This window comes from Erpetoichthys calabaricus, chromosome 1 (assembly GCF_900747795.2).
Source record: "Erpetoichthys calabaricus chromosome 1, fErpCal1.3, whole genome shotgun sequence".
NCBI classification, from domain to species: Eukaryota; Metazoa; Chordata; class Cladistia; order Polypteriformes; family Polypteridae; genus Erpetoichthys; species Erpetoichthys calabaricus.
The window spans coordinates 58,821,445-58,844,953 of NC_041394.2; the positions used below are offsets into that span (position 1 = coordinate 58,821,445).

The following is a 23,509-nucleotide window of genomic DNA, read 5'->3' on the forward strand; positions in this document are numbered from 1 at the left end:
GCCAGTAGCTGTCACTAAAGGGCTGGCTGCCCAAAAGCCGATGTGCAAAATCTTGGCGGACCTCTGGTTGTAGGACCTTTGCTATTAGGGACATGCAGCAAACAAAGTCTAAAAGTGGGCTTAGGAGGTTGAAACGACTACAAGAAAAATAGCACTTCAAGTGTGGTTAGAGACAGAAAAATATCACCCAGCACTATCAAAAGCATTGGTGGACAGGGGGTGGTTTCAGCACATTTCAGCAGCTATAATGGCATTTTTGTTCCCCGTGTGCTCTCAACTCAGTGACAGCAACATCGGCAACAAGCTGATATTGCTATAAAATGTCATTGTGCAGTATACTGTACATCGGGTTTTGCCATTGTCATGCTCATTTTCACATTTTTGATTTCAAAAATCTAAATATCATATAGCACCAAACAAAGAGCTAAATGGCAAATGACAAAAGCATCTTAGGAAACCTTTACTGGAAAAACTTGAGATAAACACACACACTGGTAAATTACATAAATTTCACAGCTCTAGTTCTGTCTGTAAAATAGATAGACTGTATTGCCCTTGACTCAACCATCAACGTGTCCAGTTATACATTTTTCTTTTCTTCATACATTCAGAACACAGTACGGCAATAGGTACGAGTGCACCTCTATTTTATGTTAGCATTTTGAGAATCCTGTAGCCGTCATGTTTTATGAATGAGCTATGTACCCATATAGTCTGAGCATCTACATTGTGACATGTCAACCAGACGAATGTGCTTGCACAGTTTGAGCACATATACAACTATCATGCAGTGTGAGTAGTTGCTTAACCATGATTTCTAAAAATTCCATTGTGTATGCCTGGCATTACAGTAATCATGTGTTACAGTTCTACACACAGCTGTTACAGCTGTAGAATGTCACATTGGCCTCACAAAACATAATGGGGTGCTTGGAAAAAAATGTTTGCTTAAACCAGGCACAGGGTGAATTTCCAGAAAAATGTTTGTTGAACAACAACACAGCACTGTCGCTGAGAAAAACATTTTAGCAAATTTCACAAATCAACACTATTTATATAACTTCACCATTTTTTTTCAGGGTTGGCTACTGTTTTGTGCTTCTATCATCAAGATAACCATGATCAGTTGCTGGGGTGTGTCCCAGGAGGTCTGGACGTGTGACATACACATCTTATAAGCAGTCACTTTATCCAAGCAAGTGGATAATACCTAAAATTTTCTTGTGCTCATGGTTTGCTTTTTTCTGGTTCTCAAATTTATTGCCTATTTTATCACAACAATGACTTTAGCTTTATGTTTTGGGTATGATGCATTGAATTTCTGATTTTCAGGTTATTGAGTATAGACCTGTTTTTTGTTTTTATGATTTTGTCACCCAAGCCTTAATCAAAATTCTCTTCTGCATACAATATGTCAGGCCTAACAAGCAGACCTAAAACTCTCTGCCAAGAGCTGTACAAACTTCAACTCCCAGGTAGTCCCGATGGAGTCCAAACTGGAGCAACTTATGACACTGTTGCCCACTAGGAAGCCTGTCCTCCATATCTCTATCACCTGACTGTTCCTGTCCCATTAGAACTGTTTTATGTTTTAGAAGTTTTATGGTGGCAGTGATCAATTACCTAGAGTCAAGTATATTTTTCTGAAACAGACAAATATTATTTTAAAAAGGAATAAAAAAAATTCTGAGTCAGTAAAAACTAGAGCATGCAAACCAAAAGTGACAACTCTAAAGAGGTGCTGGAAAGCTGCTTAATCCAAAGAATTTGGACAGCCTCTACTATGATGTCACATGGATAGTCGTTTCCCTCTTTAAGAGAATAACATTTGTGTATTTTTCTTTGGGTTCCTGTGGTGCTTTTCCTTGTTTTTGATAATGATAATGATTTTGCACACTGCAGAATCCATCCAATCTGTAGTCAGAATTTCATTTGGTGGTTTATTTAATGAACTTTAGAATGGATTGCTTCTTCTTCCAGTTTTTGAATACTGAATAGAAAAGTTTAAACACATCTTAGTGCTGCTTCATCATTTTTGACTTCTTTTTTATTTTATTGATTTTATAAATAACATTCCACACACATAAGTCAAGTTTTACAAAAAAAAAAAAGGTTCTAAACAAATCAACCCCCACCCCGAGAAAGAGAGCTAGGCCAGCAGTGTAAAACTTTATGCTAGTAAAGATAAGTGAATAGGTAAATTAATAATTGAATAAAGATAAATGGAGTAAAAGAGGAGAGAGAATCTGCTTCCTCAGTGCTTTAAAAGTTTATTCTAAAATATTATTGATTAGATCCTGCCAGGTTTTGAAATAGTTTTGTACAGATCCTCCATCCATCTATTTTCCAACCCGCTGAATCTGAACACAGGGTCACAGGGGTCTGCTGGAGCCAATCCCAGCCAACACAAGGCAGGAACCAATCCCAGGCAGGGTGCCAACCCACCACAGGACACACACAAACAGCCAAGTTAGAATTACCAATCCACCTAACCTGCATGTCTTTGGACTGTGGGAGGAAACCAGAGCGCCCGGAGGAAACCCACGCAGACACGGGGAGAACATGCAAACTCCACGCAAGGAGGACCCGGGAAGCGAACCCAGGTCTCCAAACTGCGAGGCAGCAGTGCTACCACTGCACCACCGTGCCGCCCTGTACAGATCCTCTAAGTGAGAATTTGATTTTTTCCAATCTCAAATAGTATATTACATCAGTTACCCACTGACTTAAAAGAGGAGAGTTAGGATTCTTCCAATTGACCAAGATGAGTCTATGTGCCAATGGTGTGGTAAAGGCAATCACAGTTTTTTTGTCCTTCTCCATTTTAAGCCCATCTGGGAGTACACCAAACACAGCTATTAATGGGTTAGGAGGGATTGTGACACCAAGGCTGTCTGATAGGCACTTAAAGATTTTGGTCCAAAATGATGTTAATTTGGTGCAGGCCCAAAACATGTGGCCCAGTGAGGCTGGAACTTGATTGCAGTGTTCACAGATGGGATCTTGCCCTGGAAACATTTTGGACAGTTTTAAACGAGACAGATGTGCTTGATATATAATTTTGAGTTGAATAATTCTATGCTTTGTGCATATGGAGCTCAAGTGAATTCTGTGCGTTGCTGCCTTCCACTCCTTTTCTGAAATGTTGAGTGAGAGATCCTTTTCTCACTGTTCTCTTGGATCTTTGAAATGGAGAGACTGTAAAATGGTTTTATATATTACAGAAATGCTGTCTGAGTCCTTGAGACTAAGCAATATTTTTTCCAGCATAGAGGTAGGTGGGCAGGTCAGGAAAATCGGGCAGGTTCTGTTTAACAAAGTTTCTAATTTGAAGATAGTGAAAGAAATATGTTGCTGGAAAGTTACATTTGGAATGTTAATTGTTCATAGGGTGCAAAGACGTTGTCTATGTACAGATCTCTAAGTGATTTAATACCAAATGTTTTCCAGACATTAAAAACTGGTTCTCATGCAGAGGTGCCACAAATAAAAGCTTCTCTATCTTAAAATGCTTCCTACATTGGTTCCATATTCTGAGTGAGTGAAGCACAATTGGGTTATTAGTATATTGGCGATAACTCGTATTTATTGGGGTGCAAAGCAAGGAACATAAAGAAGTTTTATTTCTATAGCGGACCAAGCCTGTATATGTTCATCTGTTTGTGTTCATGTCCTGGTTTTATAGTTTGTATGTTTGACTTCTTACCCTTTCCAAATTTTCCTGCTTGCTTTTCTGACTAATCTATAGATTGCACTTTGGTTTTGGCATTTAGATCTCTGAGTTCCCAGTAATTTTGACCCAGCAACACACATGAAAAGGGCCACATATTTAGATTGATTTAAAGAACATAGAAACTCACCCTTATTTAATCAGAGTACCCACACTCTTAAATTTGAGTGCAGAAAGCTAAAGCATAGATGAACAACAACAAAGCAGCAGATCTTCCATACTGCGTGGACAGACAGTGTTCAAGGATATAAAAAAGCTCTCTTTATGGCCAGCTTGGACTGCTATTCTAGATTAATAAATAACAATAGTAATAATCCTTGTGTCTTGTTTAGAACAGTGGCTAATCTACCATACGGGAAATCTGAACTACAATGTAAAATACCTAAAAACATCAGCTGTGCAGATTTATGAACTTCTCTAATTATAAAATTGGCAATATAAGATCCCAAATTTCAATGTTGCCTCACAAACTAATTATTACACTGGTAAACCCTGTCTCGCCTTACGCGCACCATTTCAGTAATATTAGTTTGGTAACTGCAGGAGGTCATAAGTTTAATTTCTAAAATGAAGCCTACCTGAAGCCTTTGGTTGAAGCCTGAAGCCTACCTGAAGCCGACATTGTAGACAGCTTCACCTGCCAAAAATGTTTAGTTAATTTAGAGTTGATCGGGAAAATACGCGAATTGGAGGACCGCGTTAGGAATCTGATAGCGATTAGGCAAACCGAAAATTGGATCGACTCGGTTTGTTTAGACAATTCGGCCACTTCTGATTCGGCTTCAGTCTCTCCTGGCCCCACTGTAGTCAGTGCACGGCCAAAGTCAGCAGCACCAATTCAGCCACAGGGCGAGTGGGTAACAGTAAGACGGGGGTCTAAGAATCCAAAATGTAGTCCCCCGGCACCCAGGTCACCAATTCGGACCCAGAACAGATTCTCAGCACTCCGCAGCGCGCCTGTGGAAACTGAGAATAAGAAAGTGCTCATAATTGGCGATTCCATAGTGCGGAATGTTAGAATTCCAAACTGTGTTAAACCAGCAGTTCATGTTAAGTGCCTCGCAGGGGCCAAGATTTCTGGCATAGAGGCCGCATTGGACCGTGTCGCCGACGATGAAGTATCTACCTTATTGCTGCATGTCGGCACTAATGATATTTATTCACAGCAATCTGAGGTATTAAAGAGGAACTTCATCTCTCTTTGCATCAAAGCTAAAAGAAAATGTCGGAATTTAGTTGTATCTGGCCCCTTACCAAGATTATATAGAGGGGATGTGATTTATAGCAGATTGCATTCCCTTCACTGCTGGCTAGAAACCTGGTGTGCAAACAAAAGCATAGCGTTTGTGAACAATTGGGATGATTTTTGGGAAAGGCCTGGATTTTTCAGAAGAGATGGTCTTCATCCTAACTGGAGGGGATCTTATGTATTATCCCAAAATATGGCAGCAAAACTGCCTGGTTGACTGATTAGAGCACCATCCAGGCCGCAGTCATGTGATCTTAAATCACAGGCTGTTGTTTATCCCACCTGTTACTTTCCTGAAGCTGTTACCCATAATCCTTGTCTTGGGGCATCCAGTAAATTTAGTCTTGATACAAACCTTAAATTAATTGATAACCAAAAAATAAGGTGTATAATTAGACCAAGGGATAAAACCAGACCCTCCACCAGGGGCATCTGTAATAGAAATTTACTACAAATTAAAACAAAAAGTATATCACCAATTCAGAAAGAAGCATACAGTTTTAAATGCTGCTTATTGAACATTCGCTCTCTTGGCACTAAAGCTGTTTTGGTAAATGATATTATATTAAGTACAAAATCTGATCTGTGTCTTCTCACCGAAACCTGGCTTAGTAAATGTGACACTGTACCCCTAGCTGAGGCGTCACCAGATGGATACTCGTTCCTTCATAAGTCTAGAGATTCAGGTCGAGGAGGGGGCCTTGGAATAATTCATTGTAACAAAATGCAAATCACTTCTAAAAATTTAGGCAACTTTACATCCTTTGAAGCATTCATTTTAAATATTAAAACAGATTCCAACACAATTATAGTGCTAGTCTATAGACCACCAGGGCCGTATTCATTGTTCATGTCTGAATTTAGCAACCTTTTATCTGACTTGGCTATAAATTATGATCACGTAGTACTGATGGGGGATTTTAATGTACACATTGATGTGGAAACTGACACTTTTAGCAAATGTTTTACTTATTTGTTAAATTCAGTAGGATTTTGTCAGAATGTCAAAGGTCCAACTCATAATCATAACCACACATTAGATTTAATTATAACTTACAAAGTTGAAATTCAAAATTTAATTATTACTCCATTAAATGAAGTTATTTCTGATCACTACTTAATTACATTTGATTTGGTCCTGCCCTTGCGAACACACTCCCAGATTAAAACAAAGACAGTGCGGCATCTAGATTGTAATTCTGCTTCAAAATTTATAGATACTTTGAGTAAGTCGAGTGTAATTGTGGAAAACCATTTAGATCAGTTAACATCAAATGTAAACGTGGAAAACAATTTAGATCAGCTAACATCACATTATAATGTGACCTTGAGAGATGCTCTGGACACAGTGGCTCCCCTTAAAACAAAAGTGATCAAAGCACATAGAAACTCTCCCTGGTTTAATGAAAACACTCGAGCTCTTAAATTAGAGTGTCGAAAACTGGAACGCAGATGGAGAACAACAAAGCTACAGGTCTTTCAAATTGCATGGACAGAGAGTGTTAATAAATATAAAAAAGCCCTCTTTAAAGCTCGGTCAGAATATTATTCTACATTAATAGATAGCAATAATAAAAATCCTCGGGCACTGTTTAGAACAGTGGCTAAATTAACAAATGGAAATTCAGATCAACAGTGCAAAATACCAACAGACATTAGCAGTACAGACTTTATTAACTTCTTCAATGAGAAAATTAAAAATATAAGATCCCAGATCTCTGCATCACAGTACAAACCAAATACTAGCTTAGCAGACCCTGTCTCACATTGCACTCAGCACTTTAGTAATTTTAATCCTGTAACTGAGCAGGAAGTCTTAAGTTTAATTTCTAAAATGAAGCCCACTACTTGTTCCCTAGATCCAGTGCCAACAAAACTAGTAAAAAGTGCAATGGATGTTCTTGCAGCGCCTATCCTAAACATTATCAATAGTTCATTATTGCATGGCACAGTACCTGATACACTAAAAGTGTCAGTCATTAAACCATTACTTAAAAAGTCAGACCTAGACCCACACATACTAAATAATTATAGGCCTATTTCAAATTTACCGTTTCTCTCTAAAATACTAGAAAAAGTAGTCGCCAGTCAGCTTCAGACACACCTTATGCATTACAATTTATTTGAGAAATTCCAGTCTGGTTTTCGCACTGGTCATAGTACAGAAACGGCACTAACACGGGTTGTAAATGACATTCTGATATCCTCTGATGAAGGAAACTCATCTGTAATTATGTTGTTGGACTTAAGTGCAGCATTTGACACCATCGACCATTCTATTTTACTGCACAGGCTAGAAAATGATGTTGGGCTTACAGGCACCGTGCTCGCTTGGTTTAGTTCTTACTTATCAAATCGATTCCAATATGTACAGAAATGTGCTGACAGTACTCCATCATTATACACAGAAGTTCAATATGGTGTCCCGCAGGGCTCAGTACTGGGACCTTTACTGTTTTCACTGTACATGCTTCCACTGGGATCTATCATTAGGAAACATAATGTTAATTTTCACTCGTATGCAGATGACACCCAGTTATACCTTTCATTTAAATCAAATGAAGTTTCTCCAATGTGGTCTTTAATTAGTTGTGTTAGTGAATTAAAGGAGTGGATGAATAAGAACTACTTGTCTTTAAATACAGATAAAACAGAGATGTTAATTGTTGGAGGGAATGATGCTGATCACAATAATATTTTGTCATCATTTAACTCAATGGGAATCCCAATCAATTTTACTGAATCAGCCCGCAATCTAGGAGTTATCTTTGACTCTAGCATGTCATTTAAAGCGCATATTACAAAGTTGTCCAAAACATGTTTCTTCCATCTTAAAAATGTTAGGAAATTAAGGCGCTTTTTAAATAAACAGGATTCTGAGAAACTAATTCATGCATTTATCTCTAGTAGGATTGACTACTGCAATGCGGTGTTCACTGGATGTTCAAACTGTTCTTTATACAGCCTCCAGTTAATCCAAAATGCGGCTGCGAGAATTATTACAAGAACAAGAAAATACGAACACATAACTCCAGTTCTTAAATCCTTACACTGGCTCCCGGTTAAGTTCAGGGCAGATTTCAAAATCCTTCTTTTAACATATAAATCATTAAATGGTCGAGGTCCGGCTTACTTGTCTGAACTTATCATGACTTACAAACCAGAGCGCACATTAAGATCTCAAGATGCCGGTCTGCTTATGATTCCAAGGATTAATAAAATAACAGTGGGGGGTCGAGCTTTTAGTTACAGGGCCCCTAAACTGTGGAATGGTCTGCCTGCTACTATAAGAGATGCCCCTTCGGTCTCAGCTTTTAAATCCCGGCTGAAGACTCACTACTTCAGTTTAGCATATCCTGACTAGAGCTGCTGATTAACTGTACAGACTGCATCTCTGTTGTTAGTCATTAGCACTTAAACATAAGTAACATGACAGTTATAATTGGATACTAACCCTCATTTATTCTGTTTTTCTTCTCGGTACTCAAATGTGGCACTTGGTGCCACGGCCCACCTGCCAAGTTGTTTTGCCTGCCTAAGGAAAAGTCATCCCAGATGGAGGATCGCAGGAATCGTGGGAGAGAGGGGTCCTTTCATCGGATTGGCTGGCCCAGCACTGTTTCAGCTGTGGAATGGCCAAATGGGGGAGGCAGCTTGAAGGATGAGGTCTCCAGGACTCTATACAAATACAAATCTTATTATGGGATATATCATCTACTGTTAAATTCTGCTCTGTACTTCTAAAATTTATATATATATATTTTTTTTTATTTCTTACTATATTGAGAAATTGTTCTGTGTACTGTACTGTATTGTATTGACCCCCCTTCTTTTGACACCCACTGCACGCCCAATCTACCTGGAAAGGGGTCTCTCTCTGAACTGCCTTTCCCAAGGTTTCTTCCATTTTTCCCTACTAGGTTTTTTTGGGAGTTTTTCCTTGTCTTCTTAGAGAGTCAAGGCTGGGGGGCTGTCAAGAGGCAGGGCCTGTTAAAGCCCATTGCGGCACTTCCTGTGTGATTTTGGGCTATACAAAAATAAACTGTATTGTATTGTATTGTTAGATCCAGTCCCAACAAAACCACTAAAAGGCTGTTCTGGCAGCACCTACTATCAATAGTTCATTACCCAATAGCACAAACCAGACCATTACTGAAAAATCTAAGCTAAACCAATATACACTTAACAAATAAAGACCAATTTCAAATTTACCCTTTCCTTTTAAAATGCCAGAAAAAGGAACCGTCACACAGCTTCAGTCTTACCTTACACACCACCACTTATAAAAGATATTAAAGAGTACAGTAACTCCACTAACCTGTAAATGACATTCTAATGTTCTCTAATGAAGGAAATTCCACCGTAATTATGTTGTTATGTCTTAGCACATCTTTTGACACCACTGACCAAGACATTCTATAACACATGCACTTTCCTTGTGTGGTTTAGTTCATATTTATCAAATCAATTTCATTACAAACAAAAATGTGCTGACAGTATTCCATCATTACACTCAGATTTAAATATGGTGTTTTGCAGGGCTCAGTACTCAGACTTGTACTATTTTTATTTTACATTCTTCCTTTGGAGACTACAGTATCATTAGAAAACATAACATTAATGTCATTCATATGCAGATAATAGCAAGTTATACTTTTCTTTTATATCATATGTTTCAGGGATTCTGTCCTTAATTATGTCAGTGAAGTAAAGTAGTGAATGGATGAGAACTACTTCTCTCTGAATATAGAAAAAAAACGGAAATGCTAATTATTGGGGGCAATGATGCAGAGTGCAACAATATTCTACCACTTTTTAACTCTGCTGGACTAACCATAAGTGTTACTGAACTGGCACAAAAATAACCTAGAAGTTATCTTTAACCCTATCATGTTTTCTAAAACACATATAACAAAACTATCTAAAACTTGTATTTTTATCATGAAATATTGGAAAATTGAGATGTTTTATAAATATGGAGGATACTAAGAATTATTTTGTAACTTTTTGTGTTAAAATACTGCTGTTTTCATCCTTTTATTTATATTCTTTTTAGTGTTTCATATTTTATGTCAATTCTGTTACTGTGTTTGTGATGTTGTTTCTCCCCAAGGGGTGACAAATAAAGTTTTATCTATCTATCTATCTATCTATCTATCTATCTATCTATCTATCTATCTATCTATCTATCTATCTATCTATCTATCTATCTATCTATCTATCTTGTTTATTGTATGTCGCGACTAAGTGAGCTGGGCCTAAATTGTTTCACTTCTTTCAAAATTTGACCACAAAAAAAAAAATCTAAGTTTGCGTGAGAATTGGAATTTACTAACACTCATCTCTGAAAATTGTAATGTTTTGTATAAGACAAGTAAATGTCTTTAGAAATTTAAATATTTTTTCAAAGATTAAAAATAAATTGTTATAAGTGTGATTTAATGTCTGAAGAATCAAAATAAAAATACATTTTTGAAACTCTTACAAACCAATTTCAATGCTTACAAATATTTTATAAAAATATTATAAAAAATATATTACAAAAATATTATAGACAAAGGCATAGTTCTATTTAGAAGCTCAATCACATATAAAGTAAGGAACAATATTTTATTAACACCATTTGATGCAATTCAAAATAATTAACCAACCATGAAAAATTGACATTTTTGACATAATTTGATCAGTTTATTGCAATGTTTGAAATATGTAACTGTGTGTTAATTAAAATATATTTCTCTTTTCATAAACCCAATTCTCTGTATAAATTATTGTAAAACAAAACAATACCCACTTCATCTGCACATGTAAGCAGCACAGTGGTTCTTAGGGTGGTTTTGGAGGGTCACTTGATTGATTTTGATATTTTCTAAAATGACTACTACAGTATATCTTGTGTCCCATGGAATTCTGTTTCTTTTAATGTATACTAGTCAGCATGAAGAAAGCATGAGAACATAAACAAAATATCATTGTTTTATTTTTCAACATGGAATTCTTTTTTTCTTTTGACAGATGCCTACTGATGTAGCCCTACTCCAAACTCCTTAACCAAATATATCACAAGGCAATATGATGGATATGCCATTTAATTTATGATGAAAATAACAAGCATTTGTGGATTATATGGTTTGTGCCTCAAATTACAAAATATACCACAATATTTCTTAAACTTGAATTTGTTGTAAGGTTACACACCAAATGTTGTTGATGATAAAAATAATCAGCAAAGACATCAAAGAGTGATATAACATTTAGTAATTGAAGACAAGAAGTGCATCTGCAACTGTGATGTATTAATCAAAAACTAAAACATGTCACAGTTTTGCCCCAGGCAGTTCCTGAAATGAGTAATCAAAAATCAGCTATTAAGAATATTAGAAGAGTCAGAGACACTCATGTTATGTTTTGGAATTGAGAGACCAAGTAAGTTGTAAATTGTAGATGAGACACACACTGACAAAGCAGGGATACCTTTGCACAGTATTTATTAAATAAAAAAAAAAACTTCAATTAACAATATGAAAAACGGGACCTAAAAAGAGAAAAAAAATTTAAAATGCTCTTACTATTAAAGATCAACTTAGAAAGTGCATATCATAATTAACAAATTTTGTTCAGAATGTTTTACATTTAAGCATTGGCAAAAACAGAGACACAAGAGCATACAAATTTTACTAAAATCTAGTCATCTGTCTTACATCTCTTAGGCAGCAAATACATTTTTCAAAATTAAAACAAAAAAATTATTTTACAGGTGATATTTAATTTGGCATTGTTACAATAAAGTTTTAGACATGTCTATCACAATGTTTAAGTGGCTTCATGCTCAATATCATCATATTCAGGAGGTGAAGTGTACTCCACGGCACCATGAGAATCTGTGAAAGACAAATGCAAAAGAAGGTTCAAGAAAAGTTGAATTTACAAAGATCTCAGTAGCATAAATGGCTGTAAGTATTTAGATAAATTGGTTTTATAAAAATTTTTAAAAAGTTGTTGTACTTGTATTAACTAGCAATGGATGGGTTGCTAGTCCATTGGCTTGAAAATGAAGGAAATATGATTTTTTTTCCCCCTCATTTAGTTTTTCTCTAATTTTCCTATGTACCCTTGCAATATCTCTGAGGACCACTGGTTGCAAACCCCAGCAATACAGAATACACTCAACAGTTATGGGAGGAATATTAGAGTAACACAAGAAAAAAAAAGTTAATTATTTACTAATGGAGACGCACAAATGTATAGCCACACACACATAAATACTTGTTTCCTAACTTAATCGTTTCAGCTGGATGTCACTTTACACAGTTTTGCTTGACAGTAAATTAGTAAATAAAATAACAACAATAATTATTAGAACATTCCACATTCAAGATTTGTAAAAAAAAATAAAATGTACATCATCATTATATTATATAACACTTAGTAATATTCATTTAAGGACAATCCTTAGTGCTGACATTCATTTATAGCTAATCTACCCAGAGCATTGTATTGTCTTCAACTGAAAATCTACATATTCTATGTTTGTGATTACTTTCTACTTCTTTCCATAGATCTCCCACTTCATATTGCTATAGTCAATGTCTCTCTTTCCCCTTCAGCTGTTGCCAGGACCCTAAGTGTGGCCACATATGACTTTTTTCATTAACCCAGTCCTGTCTCTTCTTTTTTCACAAGACCCATATTATTTGTTTCTTCCTTACAACCCATGACCATCAACTTGTTCTTCTTTCTAGACTTCACTACTGCAACCCCCTGCTGGCGTAGCTTATAGTAACAGCTACTTCACCTCTTCAACTAATCCAGAGTGCTGATGGTATTTCTGCTGTTTTTTTTCTCTCAGTACTTCTCTGCACTTCTTTGTCCAGTGGTGTCTGAATATTTCTAATATTGACTTCAAATCTTTAGTCCTAAGGTACGACTCCTTTCATAGAATTATTTTTATTCCTGTCTCCAAGTTGTAGAACAAATGCTCGTTGACTGTTAAAACAGCTCCCTATACATCAGGGTGCTTCTTTAAAATTCAACCCTCAAAACCTCTGGATTGTTTAAGGGTTAAAACAACTGAACTGTACTTCTGAAAACAAACAGCAATTCCCAACCCTACGTATTTGTCATCAGGTCCAATGACCAGTTTGAAACTTTTTGTATTCAAAATGAAATGATTATTCTCTATAGCTGGGACTGAACTTTCGACCACTCAAAAGTATGGTTGTATTTTACCTTTCATAAGTTGCCTTGGGTAGCAAACAAATACATGGACAAGTACTATGGTGTAATCTAAATCAAGAAGATAATCTGGCACACATACATACCTATTTCTGTGTTTTCTAAAGGATCCTCAACATCATCATAACTGTAAGGCAGCTCATTATTAGATCTGTTTTCTGTAGAGAGAAGAATTTATAAAAAGTCATAAGTAGAGTTTAACCAGATCTATCTTGACTGAGCACTTAGGGAATGATCTTATGGAATGCTTGTTATTTATCTGTCAACTTGCTTAATAATAATAATAATAATTCATTACATTTATATAGCGCTTTTCTCAGTACTCAAATCGCTATCCACACAGGGAGGAGCCGGGAAGCGAACCCACAGTCTTTTACAAATTAATTACATACTTTCAAACATCCATCCATCTATTATCCAACCCACTATATCCTAACTACAGGGTCACGGGGGTCTGCTGGAGCCAATCCCAGCCAACACAAGGCACGAGGCAGGAAACAAACCCCGGGCAGGGCGCCAACCCACCACAGACTTTCAAACATTTATACTGAAAGAAAATAAGCTTTGTTTCTATCTCTATGACAAATCATTGGTAATCTAGCAAGAGATTGCAAGGGTAAAGTATTCAGCAAAAATGGCAGAAGGCAAAGCAAGGACACACAGAAAGTCTCCAAGTCTCTAAGACAGAGACAGGTGTTGGGAGGCTAGGGGAATGATTGTTTTCTATGCGTCTCAAACAATAGACTACAAAAAAGAAGGAAAACGACAGCCTGGGTGTAAGCATACAATACATTTTGGGGTGGGTGACAATGAAGTGATAAGGCCATGTTGTCCATCTAACGAAGATCTGAGATTCAGCTCTCTAACAAAAAGTGTAAAGAGTGCAATGGCACAAGGAGTTATGGGGTTCTTAGTGAATGTTCTGGTGCCAATGTAAGGCCATCCCTTACAATGAGTCTGGAGACATCAACCCTTTGTGGAGAAAACTGAACTTGCAAGAAGTCAAAGTCATGATAGACAGACAGAGAGAGAGACAGAGAAGTGAGAAAATGAGTGCTCTGTACTTTATAAGTTCGTAAGCCTTCCACCAGCTAGACAAAGGCATAAACCTGGATAGGCACACTAAGAGGGGTAGCTGGATTTTATTTAATGCACTACTTATTTGAATGTTGTTGTTTTCTGTAACCATCCATCCCTTTCTTGTACTTTTAATAAAAGCAACACATTTTTGTACTCTTGTTTGTTCCTATAAGTTAATACATATTGTTTTACTCGTTATTCATTTCTTTTCATATAATTTTTTACAATTTATTTTATGAATATTGGCGCACTATTTACAAACAAGGGTTATTTTCTGTGTTAACCTGTTAACATTATATTTTTAGAAGAATGCAAGTGATTTAACTCTGAAAGATATTCCAGCAAAACAAAAAACTTTGCCTTGATTAAATATTGAAAAACTGAAATCTTATCGTTACCTAATAAGGTTACAGCTAACTATGGTGTATTCTTTAGTGCTTTAAACTGAACTCCCTTTACTGTTCTGTGTTCCAATAAGAACATGCTGTGCAGTACCTGGTAGGTCTTCATTTTCTTCTATTGCAGTATCATCATAGTAGCCAGGGCCATCAGCCTCCAAAGAAGCTAGTTTCCCACCTGAGATAATCATACAATGTTTGTTAAATTATTGTTATTTGAGGGAATAAAACATAAATGTACAAACTACAATTTCCAGAGTTTACCTAGAACATGGCCTTGGTCATCGTCCTCAATGTCCTCGTAGTCATATGGTAGCTCATCAGATAGAAAGCTCCCTAAAAACAGCAGGCAAAGTCAGTTTGGACTAGTTTCAAAATTTTCTCATTTACTTATTGTAAGAAGTCTTCCATCCACCCATAAATTTACCAAACTTGTTACATGCTTTACAGGTTCACTGGGAACTGGAGGCCATCCCAGTGTATGGTGTAAGTCAGAAAATATAGGATGAAATATAAATCCAATGCAGGGAAAATGAGTGAATGTATTGTAGGTGTGCTGGATTGTCCCTTGTAATGGAACAACATATCACCAGTTTGTACTGCTGCCTTGGGCCCAGTGCCAAAGAAGTAGATATTGACCTCAAGCAATCTTAAGTTATTTGTAAAAAATAAAACCGTTTCAGTAAACTGACAATTGGAAGAATATTATTGTCATTTTTCAACACATTGTCATTTCACATGCATTTAATTATAAAAGTATCACTGCACTGGAATGTTGTAAGTCACACACGTATTTGTTTACAAAATGTTGAAAAAGTTAGCTTCAAACTGAATATTAAATGTGCCCATAGTTTCCAAAATGAGTGTAAATGAGCTTCAGTATGTTTTTCCAGCATTGTCCCAATGTACAATATTCCATCCTTACTTAGGTCGAAAAGATATCAGTGCCCATGATGAGCTCTGTAACTTGTTTATTTAAGTTAACAGGTATTCCTGAAAAGACATTTTAGTATTTGAATATGGCAAATTCTCTGCTCTCACCTGGACAGGCAACATATTTACTATGCCAACACAGATATAGGTAATATAGTATTTCTCTCTTCTTGCTTTATGTACAGTATCCATATTACTAACCGAGAATGCTAAACCGGATGATGGACGCAGGCACATCCGGCAATGGGCCGTAGCTGCAAAAAGACGTACTGCGCAGGCGCAAAAAGAGTCCGCGAGAGTCGGCTGAGGAGCCGAGAAAGGCGGACAAAAGAGGGCGAGAGAGGCGGATGAGGAGAAAGGCGGACAAAAGAGGGCGAGAGAGGCGGATGAGGGTCCGCGAGAGGCGCAGGCGCAAAAAGAGTCCGCGAGAGTCGGAGAAAGGCGGACAAAAGAGGGCGACAAAGGCGGATGAGGGGGGCCGCGAGAGGCGGACAAGACCACAGAAAAAAGGAGTGAGCACATACAAAAAGGAAAGGAAAAGGCACATAAAAAGGTAGTCAAACGTGGCCAAAGCACGAAACACATTGCACACGAAACTAAACACACCAAAAAAAAAGAACAGACGAGCACACAACAGCAAGGCACGACCACACACCCCCCCCCCCCACCCTACAGGCACGGGACGGGACGGGACACACACCAAGAGGGGGGTTCAACAAGCCCATGGAAGACAAAAAAAAAGAACACAAAACCGCCCCACAGACCCTACAAGCAAGGGACGGGACACACACAAAGAGGGGGATTCAAACAAGACACAGGAACACAAAAAGAAAGAAGACGCTAGCGCAACAACAATCCCCCCCACACATCCATAAGAAGTGACACCCAGAGCCACATGAACCTTCCTGAAAACAAACAATGCACAGAGCTTATAATGAGAAACGTCACTCATATCATAAACAATCACCCATTAGCTAAGTCTATAAAAATGCTACATGAAGTTGAAAAGGAGGCAAATACAAAAGCAAATGCAGAAGGTATAGCGGCAACTACAATTGCTTTGGTCTTGATAAAGGACAAAGAACAAGATCCAAGACGATACAATCTGCCCGTCGTTAATGAAGTGGCAATTGTCTTTCAAAGTAAAGATGGTGAGCCTCCATTTCATAGAGATATTGTTCTACATTTACGTCCTGATAAAAACAACACACCTACATTCCAACGCATAGACATTTGCTTTCCGCTTCTTGATATTTTATTTGTTATTTCTATGCTACATTCCAACGCATAGACATTTGCTTTCCGCTTCTTAATACTTTATTTGTTATTTCTATGCGCATCATCCAAAGCTGCACACTATTCTATATCTAATTCATACATCTCACTCTTTGTCATGTCCCAACGCCAGGGGTTGGCGAGCGAAGCGAGCAGGGGGTGGAGCCCCCTAGTATACTATATAATATTAACCTTATCTTAGCCCTATTCTACCAGAACCCTGTTACTGTGAGGACTTCTTACTGTTGATTTACTGGTTTAACCTAAAGCTCAACACAACTGGTGAGGATTGTGTGTGTTTCTGGTGTTCGTGACTCTTGGCACTTCAGTTGACAGGAATGTGGGTGAGGATGGGGGTTTATGGAGTTTTGAATAGAGAAGAGACAGAGAGCAAGTTATTTGTTCTCATTTTCATGTCTTTTTCTATACTTTAATGGTCAGTTGCTCACGTTTTTCATCTAATATCAGAAAATGTTTCCTACAAGACATAAAATGCAAAATTCTGATCAATCCATAAATTCTGTAGCTGGAATGTTCCATCCATCCATCCATTTTCCAACCCGCTGAATCCGAACACAGGGTCACGGGGGTCTGCTGGAGCCAATCCCAGCCAACACAGGGCACAAGGCAGGGAACCAATCCAGGGCAGGGTGCCAACCCACCGCAGGACACACACAAACACACCCACACACCAAGCACACACTAGGGCCAATTTAGAATCGCCAATCCACCTAACCAGCATGTCTTTGGACTGTGGGAGGAAACCGGAGCGCCCGGAGGAAACCCACGCAGACACGGGGAGAACATGCAAACTCCACGCAGGGAGGACCCGGGAAGCGAACCCGGGTCCCCAGGTCTCCCAACTGCGAGGCAGCAGCGCTACCCACTGCGCCACCATGCCGCCCAGCTGGAATGTTAAAGGTTCCAATTACAAACCCAAGAGAAAACACTGCCCTCATATCACGTATCCTTTAGGGCCAAGACAGTGTTTTTATACAAGGCAGACTTAATAGGTAAGGATCGGTTTTGGCTAAAAAAAGACATTTTTCATTCTAAATATGATACGAAAACAATTTTATTTACTGATTATTTACTGATGTAGTTTCCAACTCTAAAGGGCAATATACTATATCTGTAACGTTATTTCTGTGTGTCAGCCTGCCTGGATCTACCTCTTCCCATCAGGAGCCCATAAGACCGGAAACTCTGCCATCTTGAGCAGTCTACTTTGAGACTGGCATCAATATGACATTTTCTTTTGCTTTTTAACGTGTTTTAAACCCTCATTTTGCATACAGGCTTGGACAGATTTGTGGCAGATGAAATTTAATATAAGTAAATATAAAGTATGACATGTAGGAGGTAAAAATGTGTTGAATACACAATGGGAGGTCTGAAATTCAAAAGTACACTTTATAAGAAGGATTTAGGAGTCATAGTGGACTTGACACTATCAACTGTCAGACAGTGTTCAGAAGCCATTAACAAGGCTAACAGAATGTAAGGTTATACAGCACAATATGTAGAGTACAAGTCCAAGGAGGTTATGCTCAAGCTTGCTCAAGATTTATAATGCACTGGTGAGGCCTTATCTGAGGTACTGTGTACAGTTTTGGTCTCCAGGCTACAAAAAGGATATAGCAGCACTGGAACAAGTCCAGAGAGCAGTGACTAGGCTGATTCCAGGTCATTCCTAGGGGATGTGTTATGAGGAAAGATTAAAGGAATTAATCCTTTTCAGTTCAAACAAAATAAGATTAAGAGGAGACATGACTAAAATGTTTAAAATTATGAAGGAAATTAGTACAGTGGATTGAGACCATTATTTTAAAATGAGTTTATCAACAACATTGGGACACAGTTGGACACTTGTTAAGGATAAATTTAACACAAACATTAGGAAGTTTTTCTTTTCACAGAGGACCACAGACACATGGAATAAGCTATCAAGTAGTGTGGTAGACAGTAAGACATTAGTGGCTTTCAAAACTATTCTTGATGTTACTTTAGAAGAATTTAGTGGATAGGATTGGCGAGCTTTGCTGAGCTGAAAGGCCTATTCTTGTCTAGATTGTTCTAATGGTCTAATGTTCCAATGTTCCACCCAATTTCATATATCTTCCATTTATACTGGCCAATAAATAAAAAAAATGTAAAGAGAATTTACTCCTTATTATTTTAGAGAAAGAAGGTAAAGGGAACTTTTACTGAATATTTCAGAAAGGGAATGGAATTCAGCCATTCATACTGTAATATACATGCTAGTTTAATATGCACCAAGCACTTCATAATTTAACAAAAAAGTGTTTGTCATTCACATATGTTTCATCCAAAATTGTCTAAAATATACAGTAGGTCCAACATGTGAATGATATCATCAAGTACCTGCTTTGCTAGGTGTAGTACAGTGTATAAGGGGTCCATGGGGGATTAGTGAGGTGCATGATTTTTTTTTTTTTAAATAGTGTGCCTCAGATTCTGTGATTGTCGGTTTATGCTAGAGAGATAGGCAATCACTGAGTGCTTAATGAGGAAATGTCTTGTAATTATTCATGTGTGTATACATAAAAAGCACAGCTATATCTCACTAGCACTCAAATGATCATTTAGGGGAGTACCTGCGCTCACAGGGACACAAAAAACTTCTGAGTAGGTTAAGAAAGAAGAAAGAAAAATGAGGAGAGAAAATAAGAAAGGAAATCAAGGAAAGGGGAGTGATAGAGCAGAATTGGGTCGACCGAGTGTGAAGAGAAAGGAGGCATGGTAAAATTAAGTGAATGGTGTCCTGGGGCACATCAGCCCTGCTGAGTGGTTGGAACAAGGCAACTCAGAAATCCATGGTGGGTTCAAGCAGGTACCAAAAGGGATGAATGAAATGAGAGCTGACTCATGAGGACCATGTTCATCTGTGTCTCAGTCCTGCTGAGTCTCCTGAAGGGTGAGTAGGCAAGATGAAAGAGTGATAGTGAGAGGATGAGATACGAGAACTGATGCAGACTCTGTTTTTTTTCTGGTTTTAGCTACTTATTTACTGGATTTATTTATTTGTTTTATTCCTTCCACTGCTCTGTTTTTATGGATGATTATTTATTGAAGAGTTTTGAACTGCACACTGCATTTTGGACACTTGTTGTTAAAACACATTTTTTGCACCTTTGCACTAGTTGTTGTGTCCTCACTTGCCCTAGATCAGGGGTAGGCAACGTCGGTCCTGGAGTGCCACAGTATGTGCAGGTTTTTGTTCCAACCCAGTTCCTTAACGAGAACTCAATTATTGCTGATGAAGCACATATTGCTTAAGTGACATTTTAATGCTTCATTTTAGTGGTCTCGCTTGTTAAGGTTCTCCAACCTTAATTGCTTATTTCAATCTTAAACTGCTGCATTCAGTGTTTTAATTGCTCCTTATTAGCAATAAGATGTAAAAGACAAAGCAGCCAGCAGTTCTCCAGCTAGCTTTTTTCCAATTACATCTGTGTGTGTTCATCATGCACGGTTTGATTTAATAAAACACTTAATAGAAAAATGTGACAGACTGAAAATGATCTGTTTTAGGCTTCAAATCATTTGGATGATATCCTTGGAAAGGAAAAAAATCTACGATATAAAAGCCTTACATTGCACAGACTAACAAGCCATAAAATTAAATAAGGTCTGAGATTGGCAATGATTGGTTTCTAATTAAGCAATTGGGTTGAATGAAAACCTGTAGCCACTGCGGCTCACCAGGACCAACATTGCCTACCCCTGTTTTACATCTTATTGCTAATAAGGAGCAATTAAAACACTGAATGCAGCAGTTTAAGATTGAAATAAGCAATTAAGGTTGGAGAACCTTAACAAGCGAGACCACTAAAATGAAGCATTAAAATGTCACTTAAGCAATATGTGCTTCATCAGCAATAATTGAGTTCTCGTTAAGGAACTGGGTTGGAACAAAAACCTGCACATACTGTGGCACTCCAGGACCGACGTTGCCTACCCCTGCCCTAGATCATCCTTGGTTATGTACTAAATGGGTGATGCCCACAGCTGTGTTCTCAGAGCATCACACTAGGTCACATGTTTTAGGATAGATCTACAAATAAATCATTCTGAGAAAAAATATTTATATATCACTTGGATAGTTTTAAACTTAAAATAACTCCTAATGCTTCAACAGCAATATTTGGAGTAATACTAAATGTGGTAAAAATGTGCTATAAAAATAGTTGTAATGTCCTATACCTCCTGCCCATGCCCAAAAACTTATTCTGCCCAACTGGAAGAATCCTAAGCTACCATCTATAACTTAATAGGAAAATGATGTTTGATATTATTTCAAATTGGAAAAATACATTTTTCTTTGCAAGGATCTAGTCTGATTTTTTTTAGAAATTGGATGGAAATAATTCATCAATGTAATTCTTATATGCTCTGTGTGTGCTGAACTTGTTGACATCTTTATTTGCTGTAGTAACCCATTGAATATAAAGAAAAATCTTAAACAGGGCTCTGTAGTCATATGTCTCTCTTTATTGGGTGGCTCATGGACTGTTTTTGAAACATACTGTTGCTCTTTATGTTATTTTCATTTTATTTGATTGGTTTGTGCTTTGACATCATGTTTTGCTTCTTAAAAAAATATTTAAAAAGACATAAGATATACATTTTGAGTAGATGCCAGTACTATTTATCATCACTTATGTCTTTGTGTGTCTACTAAAGGTGATTCCCTGTATTCCTTGTGTTCCATCTTACCTTTCCTTGGTGCTCCATAAGTCCCCTGTCTGGCCAGTTTGTACTCAATTTCCTCATAGACTGCATTATTGATGGGAAGAAGTTCATCCATGGCCATTCCTGCAAGTGAAAATGAGTACAACGTCACTAGTTTTGCTGTGCAGAATTTGTGCAGAACATTTCAACAAGCTTAGTGATTTAGAAATAATTGTACTTAATAGACTCTTAGTATTCCTATGGCATCTTACCAATGAAAACTGTGCTGTCACAATTATTAGTTTTATGCATTTGTCTGAGCTTACTGGGTACACTACTTATAATTGAGATGTCCAGCTTTAAAGGGTGCAGTTAATGCATGTTAGGTTTTTCAGTTGGATAAACACATTTATCACAGTTGCTATGCTTTTGTCTTTTATTTTCTTTATTTTCCTTTTGTATTGTTTTGGACATCAAAGATCATTATAACATAATAGTGTTCCATGGTGTGGTCACGTGCCGCAATGCTGGTGATAACTTTGCTAACATATAAAGTTCCGTCCATGCCTCTTGGACTGGAGAAAAAACTCAAGGCTTTGAAACTTGATGCACCCACAATCTCCTGGGCCATGAACTACCTGACCAATAGACAGCAGTTTGTGCGGCTCAGGCACTGCATGTCAAAAATGGTGTTGCGTAATATTGAAGCACCTTAGAGAAGTATTCTGTCTCCTTTCCTGTTCATCTTCTACACAACACACTTCCAGCACAATAACAGCACTTGCCATCTACAGAAATTTTCAGATGACTTGTCCTTCATTGGCTGCATTAATAATTGAGACAAGTAAGAGTACAGGAAGGTTGTGGAGAACTTTTTCTTGTGGCGAAGGGACAACAACCCAGAACTCAACATCTCAAGACAAAGGAGTTGGTGGTGGACTTCCTGTATACCAAGAAACCTCTGAGACCAGTCACTATTAAGGGGGAGAATGTGGATGTGGAGCAGATTTACAAGTACCTTGGGGTTCACAGTAGAGATGTACAAGAAATGCCAGAGCAGAGTTTACTTCCTAAGGAGACTCAGGTCTTTAGATGTATGCAGTAAGCTGCTGGAAATGTTCTATCGATTCCATAGTAGCCAGTGTGTTGTTCTATGCTATAGTCTCCAGTGGAAGCAACTTGAGCTCAAAAGAATCACAATGCCTGAACAAACTTATCAGAAAAATCTACTCCATCACATTATCTGGAAAAAATGATGGTGGCAAAATTGAATGGTAATTTTTTTTCATGGTCATCATGAAATATCCTCTCCATCCCCTGAAAGAGGTGTTCTCTTGGAGTACTTTTAGCCACAGACTCATTCCACCATAGTGTGCTAAGAAACGCCTCTGGGTTCTTTTCTGCCCACTTCTCTCAGGCAATTCATTTCCTTCTCCTGATGTACTTGTTAAGTTCATTTTGAAATATCTGCACAATATACATTTATTTATTTATTGGTTGTTTGAATGAATGATTGATTGAATATTTTTTGTCCTGTAAGTCTGCATCCTTGATTATTTTTATATTTCTGATGCTGTATGCATTTGAATTTCCCCATGGGATTAATAAAGTTTATCTAATCCGCAGTTAGGTCCATAAGTATTTGGCTAAGTCATACAATTTTCATAATTTTGTCTCTGTATGCCGCCACAATGGTTTTGAAATGAAGAAATCAATACATATTTGAAGTGTAGGCTTTCAGCATTAATTCAAATGGTTTAACAAAAATATTGTACTGTATTATCTTTTTAGAAATGACAGCCATTTTATGCATAGTCTTCCCCTTTTCAGGGGCTCAAAAGTACTGTATTTGAACAAACTAACAATCATGAATATAACCATTTTTAGTACTTGGTTGAAAATCTTTTTCAGACA

The 23,509-nt window shown here is 37.5% G+C and overlaps 1 protein-coding gene across 1 annotated transcript in view; it reads right to left on the bottom strand.

The window, feature by feature from the left end:
• LOC114654910 (deleted in malignant brain tumors 1 protein-like) overlaps nucleotides 1–23,509 on the bottom strand; it is a 167,938-nt gene that overhangs the window by 53,312 nt on the left and 91,117 nt on the right. Inside the window, exons 27-31 of the mRNA XM_051934685.1 lie at nucleotides 21,641–21,739; nucleotides 14,957–15,028; nucleotides 14,790–14,870; nucleotides 13,301–13,372; nucleotides 11,802–11,860 (exon numbers count right to left, since the gene is read on the bottom strand). Of these exons, the coding sequence (XP_051790645.1) occupies nucleotides 11,802–11,860; nucleotides 13,301–13,372; nucleotides 14,790–14,870; nucleotides 14,957–15,028; nucleotides 21,641–21,739 (383 nt within the window). The remainder of the gene's footprint in view (nucleotides 1–11,801; nucleotides 11,861–13,300; nucleotides 13,373–14,789; nucleotides 14,871–14,956; nucleotides 15,029–21,640; nucleotides 21,740–23,509) is intronic.